We start from the raw sequence: 16167 nt of genomic DNA, 5'->3' as shown, positions 1-16167 counted from the left end.
GCTCCTAGGGCGGGCCGGGCAGGCCTGCTTCGTGGTGGCTGACGCCTCCAAGGCGGGCAGCACCACGCTGCTGTGCCGAGATGGGCCCGGCTTTTACCCGCGCCAGAGCCTGCACGCCTGGCACCGCGACACGGACGCCGAGGTCCTGGAGCTGGATGGCCGGCCCCACCTGCTGTTGGCCTCCGCCTCGCAGCGGCCTGTGCTCTTCCACTGGCTTGGGGGCCGCTTCGAGAGGCGCACGGACATCCCCGAGGCCGAGGATGTCTATGCCACACGCCACTTCCAGGCTGGCGGGGAGGTGTTCCTGTGCCTGACCCGCTACATCGGAGACTCCATGGTGAGGCTGGGCCCAGGGCGCTAGGAGGGAGGGGACGGAGGCTGGACCCAGTCAGGGGGCCAGGAGGGAGGGAAGGGGCCTGCCGCTGCTGCTGACTCCCACTGAGGGCTGGCGGGTCAGCGCTGACCCTACCTCGCACACTAGTCTCTAAACCCAATCTTGAATGTTGACCTTTATACTCTGATCCTACCCAAACTGACTCCAGCACCATGACCCCTCAAGGCTGGCAGACTCTAAACCACTCCCTACCCCCCAACACTGACCCCAAGCTTCTGATCCTGTCCCCCTCCCCCCAGACTCTGGCTCTATAATCCGATACATTCTCCAGAACTGACATTTAAGCCACGCCCATCCCACCTGATGCTCTGAACCCCCAAGCTGACCTGGTATTAAGCCAGCCCACCCCCTTCAGCACTCTTTCTTGAGTGAGGTGCAGCAGGGAGGGTTCTGAGCCATCAGGGCCCTGACCTGACTCAGGTGCTCACGGGGAACCCTGCTCCAGGATCCCTCTGTAGGGGGCAGGGATGGGAGCCCTGGACCAGGCTGCTGGGATGTTCCAGATGGGAGAGGGTGGAGTGCAGCCCGAGGAGGGGGAGAAATGCGTCACTACCATAGGTAAAGCCGACAGCTTCTGTTGCTGCCAGATCCTGTGTGGCTTGAGAGGGAGAGAGCAGGGTCAGGAACAGTTCTGAGTGTGTGGCCCGAGCAGCTGGGTGGTGACAGTTATGAAGAGAAGAAAGCTGCGGGAGTTTGGGACCTACAGGCTTCTGTTTCCAAGCTGTTCCAAGTCCTCCAGAGCCTCGAGGACTGCAGGCAGGCCTGGCCTCCAGAGATCACAGGCTCTAATTAGCTGCCACCCCCTGCAGGTCATGCGCTGGGACGGTTCCATGTTTCGCCTGCTGCAGCAACTTCCCTCCCGCGGTGCCCACGTCTTCCAACCGCTGCTCATCGCCAAGGACCAGCTGGCTATCCTGGGCAGCGACTTCGCCTTCAGCCAGGTCTTCCGTCTTGAGCCTGACAAGGGACTTCTGGAACCGCTGCAGGAGCTGGGGCCTCCAGCCTTGGTGGCCCCCCGTGCCTTTGCCCACATCAGCATGGCAGGCAGGCGCTTCCTCTTTGCTGCTTGCTTCAAGGGCCCCACACAGATCTATCAGCATCACGAGTTAGACCTCAGTGCCTGAGACTGGACAGAGCCTGGACACAGATGGGACAGGGCTGGGGACTGGCGTGGGGAATCTGGACTCCCCCTTGGCTTGCCCTCCTGGCCCCATTTGGGGTGATGGCTCTTGCTGTGAGATGCTGACCACAGGCCAAGTTCATCAGACACACACCCATCCAGGCCTTAGTCCTCTTGTTGGAGGATCTGGACTCACTGGGGGAAATGAAAGATCCCAGCTTAATGGACCTTCCAGGCTACCCTTCCAGTCTGTAGCAACATCTTGGCTGGCAAAGATTCCCCAACCAAAGGGACATGCGGGCTCAGGTTGGGGTACACGGAGCAAGAATACGGAGGTCAAAGTGGGGGAATGCACAGAGCTCCATGAGGTCTGAAAGCTTCTGCCACAGCGCACTCCAAGGCCCCTGCTGCCTATGAAAATACTGAAACTCAGTCTGGCCAATCGCTTTCACGAGAGAGTGCCTGCCCCGATGACGTCTCAGTCGCCGGGCAGTTTTCCCTGCGGGATTTGCTAACTCCCTCTGCTACTTTTGCGCATGCCTGCCACCAAGGCGGATGCCCGGCTCGTAGTCCCTCTTGCGCATGCGCAGGAGAAAAGGGTGGGAAAGGAGAGGCGCTGCGTCCAGTCCTGGATATCCCTTCCCAATTGGCGACAGGGACAAGAGCAGAGAGTATCTGAGTACAATAAATGCGTTGTGCACTGCCCTGCCCATTGCCGTGGGTTCCCTGGGAGAGGATGACTTGTGAGTGGCAGGGAAAGAAGGCCTAAGTCTGCAGTGTGGCCGCTGCCCCAGAGCCATCCTGGAGTCTCTAAGGAGTGTGGGCTCGTGATGTTGGGGGTCTCATGCAATGTCCAAGGGACATAAGAGCATGGATAGGGGACAGGTCACGGATTTATTGTGGCTCTTTGTGTCATTTCTCAGGGCATGGTAGGAGAGATTTTTGGGTGTTTTGAAGAGTTTTAGGTGTTTTGTGGGGTGGTTTGTGGGAATATTTTGGATGCCTTCTTGAGTACTGGGGTGTCTCAAAGGAGGGTGAGATTCGTTGGAAGTCCTCACACCGTATGGTCGTTGTATATTATTACAGGTGCCATGGGGAATTACTTAAAGGTCTCACACACCGGAGTACTTGGTAAGGTTGCCTAATAAAGCAGGGTCTCAGGGTGAGTACGAGGGTCACCGGGGGCTGCCTGTTGTAAACTGAGCACTCCTGACATGGTAGGGTGGTCTACATCTGAGTTTCCCCAGACTGGCCCCAGCCCACCTGAGCGCCCACTATTCCATCTGGCTAGGGTTCTCGTTCGCTCTCAGCTGCCTCTCCCTTTGTCAACCTGCACATGAGGCTTCCATGGCTGTGGAGGCACAGGGCAGACCCCATGCCCTCCCCCAAGCCAGGAGGGAACAGGCCTTTGGGCTCTTCCCAACAAAGAGATCTCACCACCAGCTTCTGTGCTAGCGCACAGTGCATGCCCACCTTCTGACCCCCAAAGCCCACCCCAGTACACACACAGAGGGAGTCTTGAGGCTGTTTGGGCAGGAGGCAAGATCATTTCAGATTAAAAACTGAACAAGGAGACCCCCTCCCCTGAGATGGGAGGAGGCCCGGCAAGGCAGTCTGAAGACAGGAGGAAGCGTTCCGTCCTGGAGTTGAGGCTCCTGTGCAGAGCCAGAACCGGGGGACAGAGAAAGGCCCCGCTGCTCTTTCGGCAAGTCCGTCCTCAGCAGTTATGGGCAGAGCCTAGGAGAGATGATCGGATCGGCTTGTAAGGGCAGACCCAGTCTCTCCCCCCCAGCGTGCATGAACACACCCCTCACTTCTCATGCTCCCCTCGGCCTCGTGTGGTCCCTGTCTTACCTGGAGTGATGAGAGGTGGAGCATCCCCTGGACGATGACTAGGGAGAAAAAGTGGGGAGACACATTCACCCCGTTTGTCCTCCTCGGGACCAGAGGGGTCTTAGTTTGCCTAGACTTGCTTCCTGGCTGCTTTCTTATTGGAGGTTTGTACCGTCCCACAGGCCAAAGCATTTCAGGATGTGGGGCCCCTGGGATTATCAGCTCAGCATGATCCACCTGGGAAATCCTGGTGGCAGGAACTGCCAGGGGCAGAGCCTGGACCGCTCTTTGCACGAGATTTAGCTTTGGCCCTGACAGGTGTCTATCCAGCAGGAGGAGGACACGCTTGGAACACACCTTACCTGGGCTTCTGGCTGAACTTGCATTTGCATTTCCCGCCTATTGGGGAGAAGAGACTGGTCAGGGGAGGGGACCCTCAGGCCGGCCCGGCCTGTCCCACCAGCTCCCACACTCACTCATGAGGACAATGATGCCGATGGCGCACAGAACCCCTGCGCAGATGAGCCCGCCGACCCGGAGGCTGTACCAGTCTAGGAGAACAGAGAGGGGCCCTCAGTGCCAGCCCGCGTCGCCCCCTTCCAGCCCTTCATCCACCCGACAAAGGTGTATTGAACACCTAGGATGTGCAGAGAACTGGGGAACGTACAAAAGTCCCGGCCCTGTGGGGCGCACGTTCCGGTGTACACACAAGCGACAAGCTTTCTGTGCAGGCTCAGGGGGCTATAAGCCAGCTGAAGAAAATGAAGCGGGGTAGGGGATAGAAGGTCAGAGGGCAGCTCTTTTAGAAGGTAGTCAGGGAAGGCTTCTCAGGGGAGGCCACATTTAAAAAAAAATTATTTATTTATTCATTCATTTATTCTTAATTTGACAGAGAGACACACACACACAGAGAGAGAGAGAGAGAAAGAGGGGAAGTGAGAAAGCAAGCTACCAGGTCCAGGACTTGAACCGTGGTCAGCCATGTGGGAGTATCCAGCACCTTAACCACCATGCCACCTGCTGGTCCCAGGGGAGACCACATTTGAGTAGCGGCCTGAGGGAGGTGAGAGAGGGAGCCATATGATTGGATGAGAGCAGGTGCCGCAGACAGAGGGATCTGCCAGGACAAAGGTCGGAGGCTGGCAGTGAGACTGCCCTTCTGAGAGCAGCGGGAGGCCAGTGTGCCTGGAGGAGGTGAAGGGGGAGCAGACCTGGGAGCCAGGAGGCCGAATGAGGATTTGGCCCATAGCTCACCTCCTCCAGGAAGTGTTCTCAAGTCAGCCCTTCTGTCAGCAGTTGATCTGAACCAAACAAGGGCTTCCTGTGAGCCCTCCCCCTCCCATGAGCGTCTGACTGGAGGAGAATGTTCCCAAAGGCCGGGTTGCCGTGTCTGGTTCCATTAGTCCACCACGTTCACTGTCCAGTGCCCCTGCTAGCCCCGTCCTGCCCTGGCCCCTGCATCACCCACATCAGACTGTCACCCAACCCTGTGTGGGACCCTTGGCATGAAACAGGATGTGAAGTTGCAGGGAGAAGTGGGGGCGGCACGAGCTCTCACCATAGTAGAAAGGACTGTTTTTATCTGGAAAGAAAGAAAAAAGAACGTGAAACCGGGACCATAGCAGGGATGAGGGGGTCGCTGGGGAGAACGGGGAAGTGGGAGGGACAGAGGGGCAGGTCTGACTCACCTTCGGGGTCGTTGGCGTCCAGGGCAGGCAGGCCTGGCAGAGAGAAGTGGGGAAGGTGACCTTGGCTTCAGCAAAGCCCTCGGGGCAGGGCCAATGGAGCCTGGGGTGGGGGGTGTCTTGGTAGAGGCTCCCTTAAGGGACAGTTCCCCACATCCCGAGGGCACAGGTTCCCGTCCCAGAGTAGCTGCCTCCGTCCCGTACTCTCCTCAGAGACGTGAACTCGCCCACTTGACCCCACACCTTGGAGCACGCTGACTTCTGCCACCTGCAGCGGTTCCAGTCTGGGTTGTGAGGGCCACCCCGTGGTCCCATATTTCCAGACATGGCTCATGTATGCCTCCTGTAAGCACGGGGGACTTTCCTTGTCACGTCCCAGGGTTCTATTTCTCCAAGCCCGGTCATTTCCACAGCCCCTCTTCCCAATTCTGTCACACCCACACCCCGCCTGTCCTGGCGTTTGCTCACCGTTCCCCTCCGCAGGGAGTCACTATTATAACCAAAGGATACTTTATTGCAACTTTAGGCCCAGCCATGCCATACAGCCCATGTGGGGCTGGACTGTCATGTCGGAAGCCACACGGCCAACCATGGGTCCACATGCGCCGGGCAGCATGCAAACACTGGTCTAAGGGGCTGGAGGGTCAGGAAAGGGGATCCAGGTGTAAGGAGACCTCACTGAGGGGGCTTCTCTGTCTCTTTCTCACTTTCTCTCCACGCGTGCACACGTGCTCTCGATTACACATGAAAAACCGCAGCTTTCGGGAATCAGCAGTTAGCGTAATGGCTATGTCGCTGGACTCCCATGTAGTCGACCACGGTTCGCGTCCCGGAGCCAGTGGCTTAAAACTCACGCCGGGTGTGTGTGCGTGCGTGCCCAAGATCCCGAGAGGAGAATGGAGAAGGGATTGCGGTGTGACCATCCCCCCGGGGGGTGATTTCTCGCTTTCTGTCTCTATGTCTCTCTCTGTCTGTCTGGCGAGTGCACGCGCCCTATAGCAAAAACCTCTCAAAAAAAAAAAAAAAAAAAGAAAAGAAAACCCCACAGCTTTCCAGCCCTCTCCCAGATGGAATGGCAGTCTTGCCCAAGGGTATGCATTCAAAACAGGAGTGTGGGGACCAGCAGTTAGCGTAATGGCTATGTTGCTGGACTCCCATGTAGTCAACCGCGGTTCGAGTCCCGGACCCGGTGGCTTAAACTCATGCCGGGTGCGTGTGTGTGCATGTCCAAGATCCCGAGAGGAGAATGGAGAAGGGATTGCGGTGTGACCATCCCCCCGGGGGGTGATTTCTCGCTTTCTGTCTCTATGTCTCTCTCTGTCTGTCTGGCGAGCGCACGCGCCCTATAGCAAAAACCTCTCAAAAAAACCCCAAACAAAACAAAACAAGGCTGTGGAAGCCAAGGCGGGGATGGGGGATGGCGTTCTGACTGGAAGCAGCGGCTGCCTTAGGCTCCAGGCCTGCGCTGTTCCGGGAGATGAATGCCTTTCCCTCGCGTTTCCAGCACTCGCACACGGGGCTTCCTCGGCACCAGACACTGCTCTCAGTGCCTTTCCGAGGTGAACCACGGAGCCTCCCCGTGGCGCTATGAGCAGGTGCTCTGACCCTCCTCATTTTCACAGTCGAGCAGACTGACGCACGGAGGGTTTCGGTAACAGGGTCTCACAGTTACTGTCTGTGAAAAGGTGTTAGGGAGTTGTTAAAGACATGGGTTCGGGACCAGCAGTTAGCGTAATGGCTATGTCGCTGGACTCCCACATAGTCGACCGCAGTTCGAGTCCCGGACCCGGTGGCTTAAACTCATGCCGGGTGCGTGTGTGTGCATGTCCAAGATCCCGAGAGGAGAATGGAGGAGAAGGGATTGCGGCATGGCCATCCCCCCTGGGGGGTGATTTCTCGCTTTCTGTTTCTCTATCTCTCTCTGTCTTTCTAGCGAGTGCACACAACCAATAAGAAAAAATACTCTCCAAAAAAAAAAAAAAAAAGACACGGGTTCACTGGACTAAGCCTTCTCCTCGAGGTCTTCAGGAGCGTCACAAGAAAACGAGAAGACAGAGACTGTCCAACTGTGTGGGCCACCGCTGTAAGAGCTCTGTCCTTGTGTGTCCCTTGAAATCACTAGTGCAACATGTCTTACCCTCAAGGAGGTCTTGTCCTGAAAGCCACCACTTCCCTGGGGGAGGCAGACAAGGACAGGAGAAGCAGGGAGCGCTCAGGCACCACCCAGCTGGGTGCAGTGGCAAAGGCAGCAGGGGGGGTGGGCACTCACCTGCCAGGAGGACAAGCAGGCTCACGGCCACCTCCTGCATGTCCAGGCTGGGCCTAGGGAGGTCCAGGGTTAGGTCCAGCTGTAGCAGGGCATCCAGGGTGCCAGGCCCCGTGCCCCAGTTCCTACCCCCCTCCTAACCTGCTTCCTACCCAGGGTACACAGCTGGCACCGGGTAGGAAGGTTGGCATGGAGACTCCCCGGGCTGAGAGATAAACAGGAACTGCAAAGTGGCGTGGGGGTTGGGTGACCGCTCTGCCCTACCGAGGGAGCAGCTATCGTAGCTCGCTGGACGCGCACAGTGGCTTTTTCTGACAGGCCTGAGTAACCAAGGGAGGGAGATGCTGTCTGCTATATTCCCATCTTGCAGACGGGCACACTGAGGCTCTGAGAGATGAAAGGAGGTGCCCAGGTTCCCCTGGCTAGGAAGCCGGATTTAAAGCAGACTGGCTCCCCAGCATCTGTTCCTAACTCAGGACTGTCAGGGCCTCAGGGTGTTTTTGGAACTAGGTACTGTTGGAAGCCAGGTGGCAGGAGGCCTGGTTCCTGGGAGTGTCTCCCACAGACAGCTGGGAGCCTGCCCGGATCTGCCCAGACTTTGGGCTAGGGGTTGAGCTGGTGCCTCAGGCTGCTCAGGGTAGGGTGGGAGGAGGAGAGACCATGGGTGGGGAACAGGGGGAAGGAGACTCCAAAGTTGGCTGGTTACAGCCTGGGCCCATCTTCTCTCCGTCTGTCCCTGCTCCCCCTCAGCCCACATCTGCGTTTCTTCCCTACCCAACCCCAGCCTGGCCTCTGCCTCCCACCCGGCCCTAACCCTGACTCAGCCTGGCCCATGTTCCTATCCCACCCTGGCCCCTGGCCCTACCCCGGGTCCTGCCAGCCTCTGGGCAGAGAATGCCTCCTCTTTCCCCAGAGAGGCCTGCCTGCATGAACAGCACTCTTCTTACTCCTTCTTGGCCAGGCACCCGCCGGCCCTCCCACCACCCTGTGTGCCTGTGATAAGCCCCCTGCCTCTCCCTGCCCTCTGCCGAACCGCCACGTGGTCACGGTCTTGATAGCAAGAGCCCACACTTCCTCCCGCTCGCCTGGCGCTGGACATGCCAAATGACCTTGCTGTGTTTCGCTCATGTCACCCCCAACAGCCCCTGAGGTCATGCCTTGTGTCCCCACTTCCCTGCTCAGAGAGAGGATGGTGCCATCGGCCACCAATGGAGCAGGTGTGTCCAGCACGTTCCCACGACCCCCTCCCTCCCCAGGTGCCCACCCTGGATCCTGAGACTCCTCCCATCTCCCCTCTTAATCCCAGATGCTGGTCTTAGAAATTTTTAATAATAATTATTATTATTCATTTGATTGACATCCCTTTCTTGCAAGAAGAAGGCCTGCAGCTTTGGGAAACATTACTAAAGTGTTTAGAGCCCCCAAAAGTTTGGAGGACAGCTGGAGTGGGTGGTGGGCAGGTCGGAGTGGTGGTTAGGGGCGCAGCCTGGAGGTGGACTGCCTGTAGCCTAAAGCTACCCCATGAGGCTCTGTTAACCCAAGATGATACTAATGATAACAGCTAATGCTTGTCGAGTGTGAACCCCACGGCGGGCACTGTTCTCAGGGCCTTCCACTTACCCACTCCTATCATCTTTGCGGGAGGCTGGTGCTCAGTACCCGCTTTGCTGTTGCAGCCCTGAACCCCTGCGAATTCAGCCTAATGTGGTAGGCCCTGTCACCCCGAGACTCCTGAGCCCCGCCTCTTAAGCCTGTTTCCCTGAGCTCCCCCACGCAACCCCTGACCCATGCATGAGCTTCTGCTACTCCCCGTTCCCACAACTTCAGTGCAGGCGAGACTGACCGATGGTACCAAATGCGCCCGGAACCTGCGTAGCAATCCCCAGGCCGGGCTTTTCTGAAGGCTGCTGGGAGCTGGGAGTGGCGTGTCTGCCCTCCCTGTCGCCGTTCGGGCTGCAGTCTGAAGGGGCCCTGGGCTGCTCCTGGACTGACCACAGTTGGTGGAAGGCATGGGGAGGGAGGCAGTCCTTAGCTGGTGCCCTCTGCCCACCTCTCTCTCTCTCTCTGCTCTTCCCTGGCCGCGGAGGCCCCTGGGCCGGCCTGAGGATTGTTCCCGCCATCTGTCCGCCATCATCCCATCTAGTCCTCCATGGCGGTGGAGAATGGCCGCGTCTCCAGGAGTGTGCAGAGCGACCCCCGCCACCATGCACCCCTGAAATCTAAACAACTCCCCACCGTCTAGCTTCCCCAGGAGGCAACGTCTCCTGTGCTTAAAGGCCTCCAATACCTACACCCTCCAGTACCTAGACACCCCAAGTCTACTCAGTCAACCCCGTCCACCCAAATACTCCCTATCCACCCACACGCCCCTGGTACACGTAGACACCCCACCCACCCGGGACCCTCCTTCCCACCCCATCCTCCCAGCTACCTCGGTTCTCTCAGACACCTCCCCTCTACCCAGACACCACTGGTCCTGGCAGACACCCTAATCCTTAACTGGCTCTTACCCTCACCCCAGCTGGCTCACCCAGTCCCAAGAGGAGAACGATAGGGGAGGGTCCCACTAGGGGAGGGGATTTTCTCTAACCTTCTGCCCCCCCGAAAACCAGACCCTGAAGACGAGTTAGACTCCATGGTCTTCAACGGCAGAGATTCTATTTGGCAGGGCAGTGGCGGGCAGAGGAGAAGAGGGTTTGAAGTTGGAGCTGAGGGCTGAGGGAGGGCCCTGGCTGCCCACCTGTGTGACTCACCAGGCTGGGCAAGGTTCCTAGGTTCCGGCAGAAAGTGAGGCTGCTAAGCCCGAGTCCTGCTTTTATCCACAGCTGCCCCGCCCTCTGCAAACCTGGGCAGGTAGAGAACAAGTCAGACTCCCGGATGCTCAGGAGCGCCCTCCCTGTCGCCGTTCGGGCTGCAGTCTGAAGGGGCCCTGGGCTGCTCCTGGACTGACCACAGTTGGTGGAAGGCATGGGGAGGGAGGCAGTCCTTAGCTGGTGCCCTCTGCCCACCTCTCTCTCTCTCTCTGCTCTTCCCTGGCCGCGGAGGCCCCTGGGCCGGCCTGAGGATTGTTCCCGCCATCTGTCCGCCATCATCCCATCTAGTCCTCCATGGCGGTGGAGAATGGCCGCGTCTCCAGGAGTGTGCAGAGCGACCCCCGCCACCATGCACCCCTGAAATCTAAACAACTCCCCACCGTCTAGCTTCCCCAGGAGGCAACGTCTCCTGTGCTTAAAGGCCTCCAATACCTACACCCTCCAGTACCTAGACACCCCAAGTCTACTCAGTCAACCCCGTCCACCCAAATACTCCCTATCCACCCACACGCCCCTGGTACACGTAGACACCCCACCCACCCGGGACCCTCCTTCCCACCCCATCCTCCCAGCTACCTCGGTTCTCTCAGACACCTCCCCTCTACCCAGACACCACTGGTCCTGGCAGACACCCTAATCCTTAACTGGCTCTTACCCTCACCCCAGCTGGCTCACCCAGTCCCAAGAGGAGAACGATAGGGGAGGGTCCCACTAGGGGAGGGGATTTTCTCTAACCTTCTGCCCCCCCGAAAACCAGACCCTGAAGACGAGTTAGACTCCATGGTCTTCAACGGCAGAGATTCTATTTGGCAGGGCAGTGGCGGGCAGAGGAGAAGAGGGTTTGAAGTTGGAGCTGAGGGCTGAGGGAGGGCCCTGGCTGCCCACCTGTGTGACTCACCAGGCTGGGCAAGGTTCCTAGGTTCCGGCAGAAAGTGAGGCTGCTAAGCCCGAGTCCTGCTTTTATCCACAGCTGCCCCGCCCTCTGCAAACCTGGGCAGGTAGAGAACAAGTCAGACTCCCCGATGCTCAGGAGCGCCCCAACCTCATTCTTGCTCTTAAAGAGACAGCTCCGTCCCCCCACCACGGGTAGCAGGGAACTCCCGTGGGGTCACCAAGACCACAGCGGCCTCAGGTAAAATGGAGGGAGGAGAGGACAGGCTGGAACTCAGGCTGGAGCTCTGAATTAGGGGAGTTAGAGAGACTTTCTCCAGTCCCCAGGGCCCAGGAAAGGACCTTGAAAGGGGAAGGCTCTGGGGTCTCTAAGAGCAGAGCTTCTGTCTAGCGGACTGATGGAGGAAGGTGACACACTGCTGTGACAACCTCGCTTCTCTTACTTAGGCCGTGTGTTGCTCGGGGCAGCCACTGCTGGTGCTGTCCAATGTCGGGCATTTAAAGTCCCCTTCCAGGCCCAGGCAGGAGAAGATGCCGTGTGATCACAGTCCTGAGGCTGAAGCAGCGTGGGCGGGGCAGAGAGGTAACTGCCCTGGAGCCAGGGTGGGGGCCTGGGACCTTAGGCCAGTTCTTAACCCCCACCCTGTCCTGGGCAGACAGAGAATTGGCTCCCCCAGCACCAGGCCAGAATTTCCTAGCCCAGGCTCGTCCCAGGGGTGCTGGGAGCCAGATTGCTGGGTCTACAGAGTGGGTGTTGGGATGGGGCGCTGCCAGATACGGCCCCCACACGGTGCAAGGCTCCTTCCCCTTCCCTCCTTCCTCTGCGGGCCCTCCTCCTCCTCTCAGCATTCCTTCCGCCTGGGGTCTGTGCAGGCCCCCACATGGTTCCAGTTGGGGGTGCCCCCTCCCCCCAATTCCGCCTTCTTAGACAGAAGGACTTTTGTCTGGGGGCTGGAGGGAGAACAAGGCGCCTTTGAGTGGCTGGCGGAGGATTGGGGTCACGGGGAGGGGCAGGCCAGGAAAGGGGTGGCCCTGCACTGGCCACCAGCTGGACTCCAGACGACCCCCGACACCACCGTGGGGTGGGAGGAGGGCCACAGGAGCAGGCCGGGGAGAGGGTGCTGTAGGAAGCGTAGCGCACAGGTCAGGGAGAGGGTGCTGGGGTCAAGGCTCTGCTGGGGACTAGTCTGCTGGGGGCAGGGAGAAGGACCCCCCGCTTCTCATTGGGGCAGGAACGGGGGCAAGGAACCCTTGCCCAGTTACACGCTTGCTTTGTGTGTTCCCTTGGGCAGTTTCTCAATCCCAGCTCCTAGATGAGGACAAGGCCTCCTCGCTCCCTCGCTCCCTCGTTAAGGAGGGGCCAGTCCCTACAAGGAGCTGAGGGAGCACTCTGGGTGGGGTTCAAAGCAGGAGGTGCAGAAGGAGATTGTTTCTATCGCCCCCAGAAAGGGAGGCCTGGGGCAGGATGGGGGCGGGTGGGAGGGTCCAGTCCAGTTAAGGGGTGTCTTTGTGTCTGAGCAGATAGCATCTCTTCCCCAAGGCCCATTGCCCCTGGGAAGGCCCTTTGGTGGTCTTGGGAGTAGAGTGGCGTCTCCCTCTGCTGGGAAGCCTGGGAACTGCAGGCACCAGAGAGCACACGTCCTCCTGGGCTGGTCTGCAAACCAGAGGGGCCAGGCAAGAACGAAGGAGTGAAATGGGACAGGTGGAGACCACAGCCACGGTGGCAGCTGGGCAGCCTGGAGCAAGCTCCCGTGGATAGATACAGAAGCAGCTCCCTGATACCGTGCTAAGGGGAAGAGGTAAAGTGCAGGGAGGCTGTAGGGCATGCTACTTTTATGAGGGGACAAATGATGTATTTGGGGATATTCGTATGTGAATAAAATATCTTTGGCACCCCGGGTTGCTTCTGGGGAGGGGAACTGGCAGGCTGGAGGATGGGGTGGCAGTGAGAGTCACTGGTCATCATATACTCTCTTGTGCGTTTAAATTTTATTTTTTAAAGATATGTTCCCTTAAAACACAAGTTTGGAGGGATTGCGGCATGGCCATCCCCCTGGGGGGTGATTTCTCACTTTCTGTGTCTCTATCTCTCTCTGTCTTTCTGTAGTTTGCATGTGCCCTATAGCAAAAAAAACAAAAACAAAAACAAAAAAAAAAAACCTCTCAAAAAAAAAAAGTTTGGAACCAGCAGATGGCGTCATGGTTACGCCACTGGACTCCCATGTAGTTAACTGTGGTTTGAGACTCACACCAGGCGTGTGTGCGTGCCCAAGATCCCTAGAGGAGAATGGAGGAGAAGGGTTGTGGCGTGGTCACCCCCCTGGGGGGATGATTTCTCCCTTTCTGTCTCTCTACCTCTTTCTATCTCTCCGGTGAGCGCACAAGCCTTATAGCAAAAGTCTCTCTCTAAAAAAAAAAAAGTTTAATTGAGAAAACTGAGGAGTGTTTGGGCCAGTCAGTGGTGTTGGTGGTTAAAGCGGCTAGATCCCACATGGCCAACTGCACAGTTACAGTCCTAGACCCAGCAGCTTGAAAAACACGCAGGTGGGGTCAGCAGGTGGTGTGTTGGTTAAGGTGCCGAACTCCCACATGGCTGACTATGGTTCATGTCCCAGGTCCAGCGGCTTGACATTCACAGCAGGTGCATGTGCGTGTGTGCCCAAAATCCAGAAAGGAGAATGGAGAAGGGATTGCAGCAAGGCCATCCTCCCTGGAAGGTCATTTCTCACTTCTTCTCTCTCTGTTTCTGTCTCTGGCAAGTGCATGCACCCTATAGAAAAAAAGAAAAGAAAATTTTAAATTGAGGAATGGTCTCTTATATAGTTCCAGCCAATTGCAGCTATGTTTTCAATGTCAGATATTTAAATCTTTATGGAGCATTCTCAATATTAAAAGTATATTCAGGGGACCAGCTATTGGAGTAATGGCTATGTCGCTGGACTCCCATGTAGCTGACCACAGTTCAAGTCCTGGACCTGGTGGCTTAAACTCATACTGGTAGCTTAAACTCATACCAGGCATGTATGCGTGTGTGCCCAAGATCCTGAGAGGAGAACGGAGGAGAAGGGATTGTGGCGTGGCCATCCCCCCTAGGGGGTGATTTCTTGTTTTCTGTCTCTCTCTGTCTTCCTGGCAAGCACTAGTGCCCTATAGCAAAAACCTCTCCAAAAAATAAAAAAAATAAAAAAGTATGTTCAGAATTGGGATCAGCAGTTGGCATAATGGCTATGTTGCTGGATTCCCATGTGGTTGACTGTGGTTTGAGTCCCAGATCCAGCGGCTTAAACTCATGCCGGGTGCGTGTGCGTGTGTGTCCAATCTTCAGGGAGGAGAATGGAGGAGAAGGGATTGTGGCGTGGCCATCCCCCCTAGGGGGTGATTTCTTGTTTTCTGTCTCTCTCTGTCTTCCTGGCAAGCACTAGTGCCCTATAGCAAAAACCTCTCCAAAAAAAAAAAAAAGTATGCTCAGAATTTTAAAAAATTATGCAGGTCAAGGCTAGCTCCATGGCTTAGTGATTAAGGAGCTGGTTCTCACATGGACAACCTTGCAGTTCAAATCCTGACCCCGACTGCTTCTGCATGCCCCAAACCTCCGCAGATGGAGATATGTAGGAGAAGGGATTATGGTGTGACCATGCCCCATTGCAGGGTTTTTCTTTCCTGCTCTCTAGCTCTCTGGCAAGTGCACATGCACTCTGGCAGTTAAAAATTATGCAAGTCTGGGGTAGCAGGTGGAGTGGTGGTTAAGGGTGCTGGGCTCCCACGTGGCAAAGCGTGGCTCGAGTCCCAGACATGGCGGCTTGCTTTCTCACTTTTCTCTCTCTCTGTCCCTCTCTGGTCAAATTTAACTAACTAACTAAATAAAATTATATAATATATTTTTAAAAAACTATGCAAGTCAAACAAAACACATCTAAGGGCTGGTTTCAGCCTGGGGGACCACCAATTAGACCACTTATTTTCTGAATCATTAATCACCATGATGTTCCATTCTGATTACAGGCATTTATGGGGACTCTACCCAACTCAGGCCAACCAAGAATTCTTCATAGGCTGGACCTGAATGTGCTGCATCTGAGTGTGTTCGTCTGGGTTGGTGGCAGGAGGACCCTGAGACTCCTGTGTAGACAGGCACACTCAGACCCCGGTGAAGCTCTGTAGCGGGTGGGGTATGTGCAGTGTTACCCCTATAAGTGGTTGAGTCTTCCAGGCCAGTTGGTCTCATTTAAAATGCATAGAAAGGCCCAGCCCCAGTGGCACAGGCAGTGGGCGCCACTCTGCAGCTCCGCAGTGCTGGAGACGGTGGTTGGGCCCTGGGCCATCCTGAAACACTGGAGCAAGCTCACCTGTGATTCTGGCTGACCGGAGGGCTGGGGGTGGTTTGTAGCATGGTAAGACCCTGTCAAGGCACGTACTTCTCCCTCTCAAGAAATAAAAGCTAGGGCTGGCTTGGTGGTGCAGTGGCAACTGCTCAGTCATCCTACTCGGTGATGCTGAGTCCATATGGAAGATCACGCGTTTGGTTCCCCGGTTGTCCCACGCATGCCGAGAACACACCCACAATCCTGGCTGGCTGGGAAGGCCAGGAGAGGGATCAAGGCTTGAGACCCTGTTGAGGGTCATTGTCTATCACTCTCAGGAGAGAGAAAGGTTCCTTAAAGAGTGATTTAAAAAAAAAAAAAAACTTTAAAATGGGGCCAGCAGATGGCATGGTGCTGGATTCCCACAGGGCTGACTGTGGTTTGAGTTGCGGACTTGGTGGCTTGGAAATCACAACAAATAAATAAATAATTGTTTTGATAAAACTTTAAAAATTAGAAGAAGTGCACAAATACAACATATATTTTATACATGAATATATATACATAATAAAAATATTCAAAGTATTTGCTCCTCAAAAGCAAAAAATATTTTGCTTTTCAAATCAGTTGACCCCTGAAAGAACTTGTTGGAGCTACGACTGGCTATGACTTCTCATAGTCAATTCCTGGGAACTCTTGCAAAAGAAACCCACATCAGGGACCAGCAGTTAGCGTATGGTTATGTCGCTGCACTTCCATGTAGTTGACCGAGGTTCGAGTCCCAGACCTGTTGGCTTAAACTCACGCCGGGAGCGTGTGTGTGCGTGCCCAAGATCCCGAGAGGAGAATGGAGGAGAAGGGATT

The 16167-nt window shown here is 56.3% G+C and overlaps 2 protein-coding genes across 4 annotated transcripts in view; one reads left to right on the top strand and one right to left on the bottom strand.

Moving 5' to 3' along the window:
- The window catches only part of LGI4 (leucine rich repeat LGI family member 4), an 8760-nt gene extending 6493 nt beyond the window's left edge, over positions 1-2267 (top strand). The window contains 2 exon segments of the mRNA XM_027769529.1: positions 1-337; positions 1204-2267. The exon segment at positions 1-337 is cut by the window's left edge and continues 99 nt beyond it. Of these exon segments, the coding sequence (XP_027625330.1) occupies positions 1-337; positions 1204-1518 (652 nt within the window). The 3' untranslated portion in view covers positions 1519-2267.
- Positions 2268-3039: 772 nt separating this feature from the next.
- On the bottom strand, positions 3040-11018 carry FXYD3 (FXYD domain containing ion transport regulator 3). Of its 3 annotated transcripts, none has more exons than XM_006171613.3 (8): positions 11010-11018; positions 7302-7354; positions 5036-5068; positions 4906-4929; positions 3824-3898; positions 3710-3746; positions 3369-3406; positions 3040-3251 (listed from the first exon to the last, which is right to left on the bottom strand). In XM_006171613.3, the coding sequence occupies exons 2-8, from the start codon at positions 7339-7341 to the stop codon at positions 3232-3234; spliced, it is 267 nt and encodes an 88-aa protein (XP_006171675.1). In that variant the 5' UTR covers positions 7342-7354; positions 11010-11018; the 3' UTR covers positions 3040-3231. The 3 variants fall into 3 exon arrangements, with proteins under 3 accessions (XP_006171675.1, XP_006171673.1, XP_006171674.1); XM_006171611.3 differs by lacking the exon at positions 11010-11018 and adding an exon at positions 10052-10142; XM_006171612.3 differs by lacking the exon at positions 11010-11018 and adding an exon at positions 10039-10140.
- Positions 11019-16167: the final 5149 nt, after the last annotated feature.

The sequence above is a fragment of the Tupaia chinensis genome, unplaced genomic scaffold (assembly GCF_000334495.1).
Source record: "Tupaia chinensis unplaced genomic scaffold, TupChi_1.0 Scaffold149922_1, whole genome shotgun sequence".
NCBI classification, from domain to species: domain Eukaryota; kingdom Metazoa; phylum Chordata; class Mammalia; order Scandentia; family Tupaiidae; genus Tupaia; species Tupaia belangeri.
The sequence above is the reverse complement of the archived record's forward strand: the minus strand, read 5'-3'. Positions and strand labels throughout refer to the sequence as shown.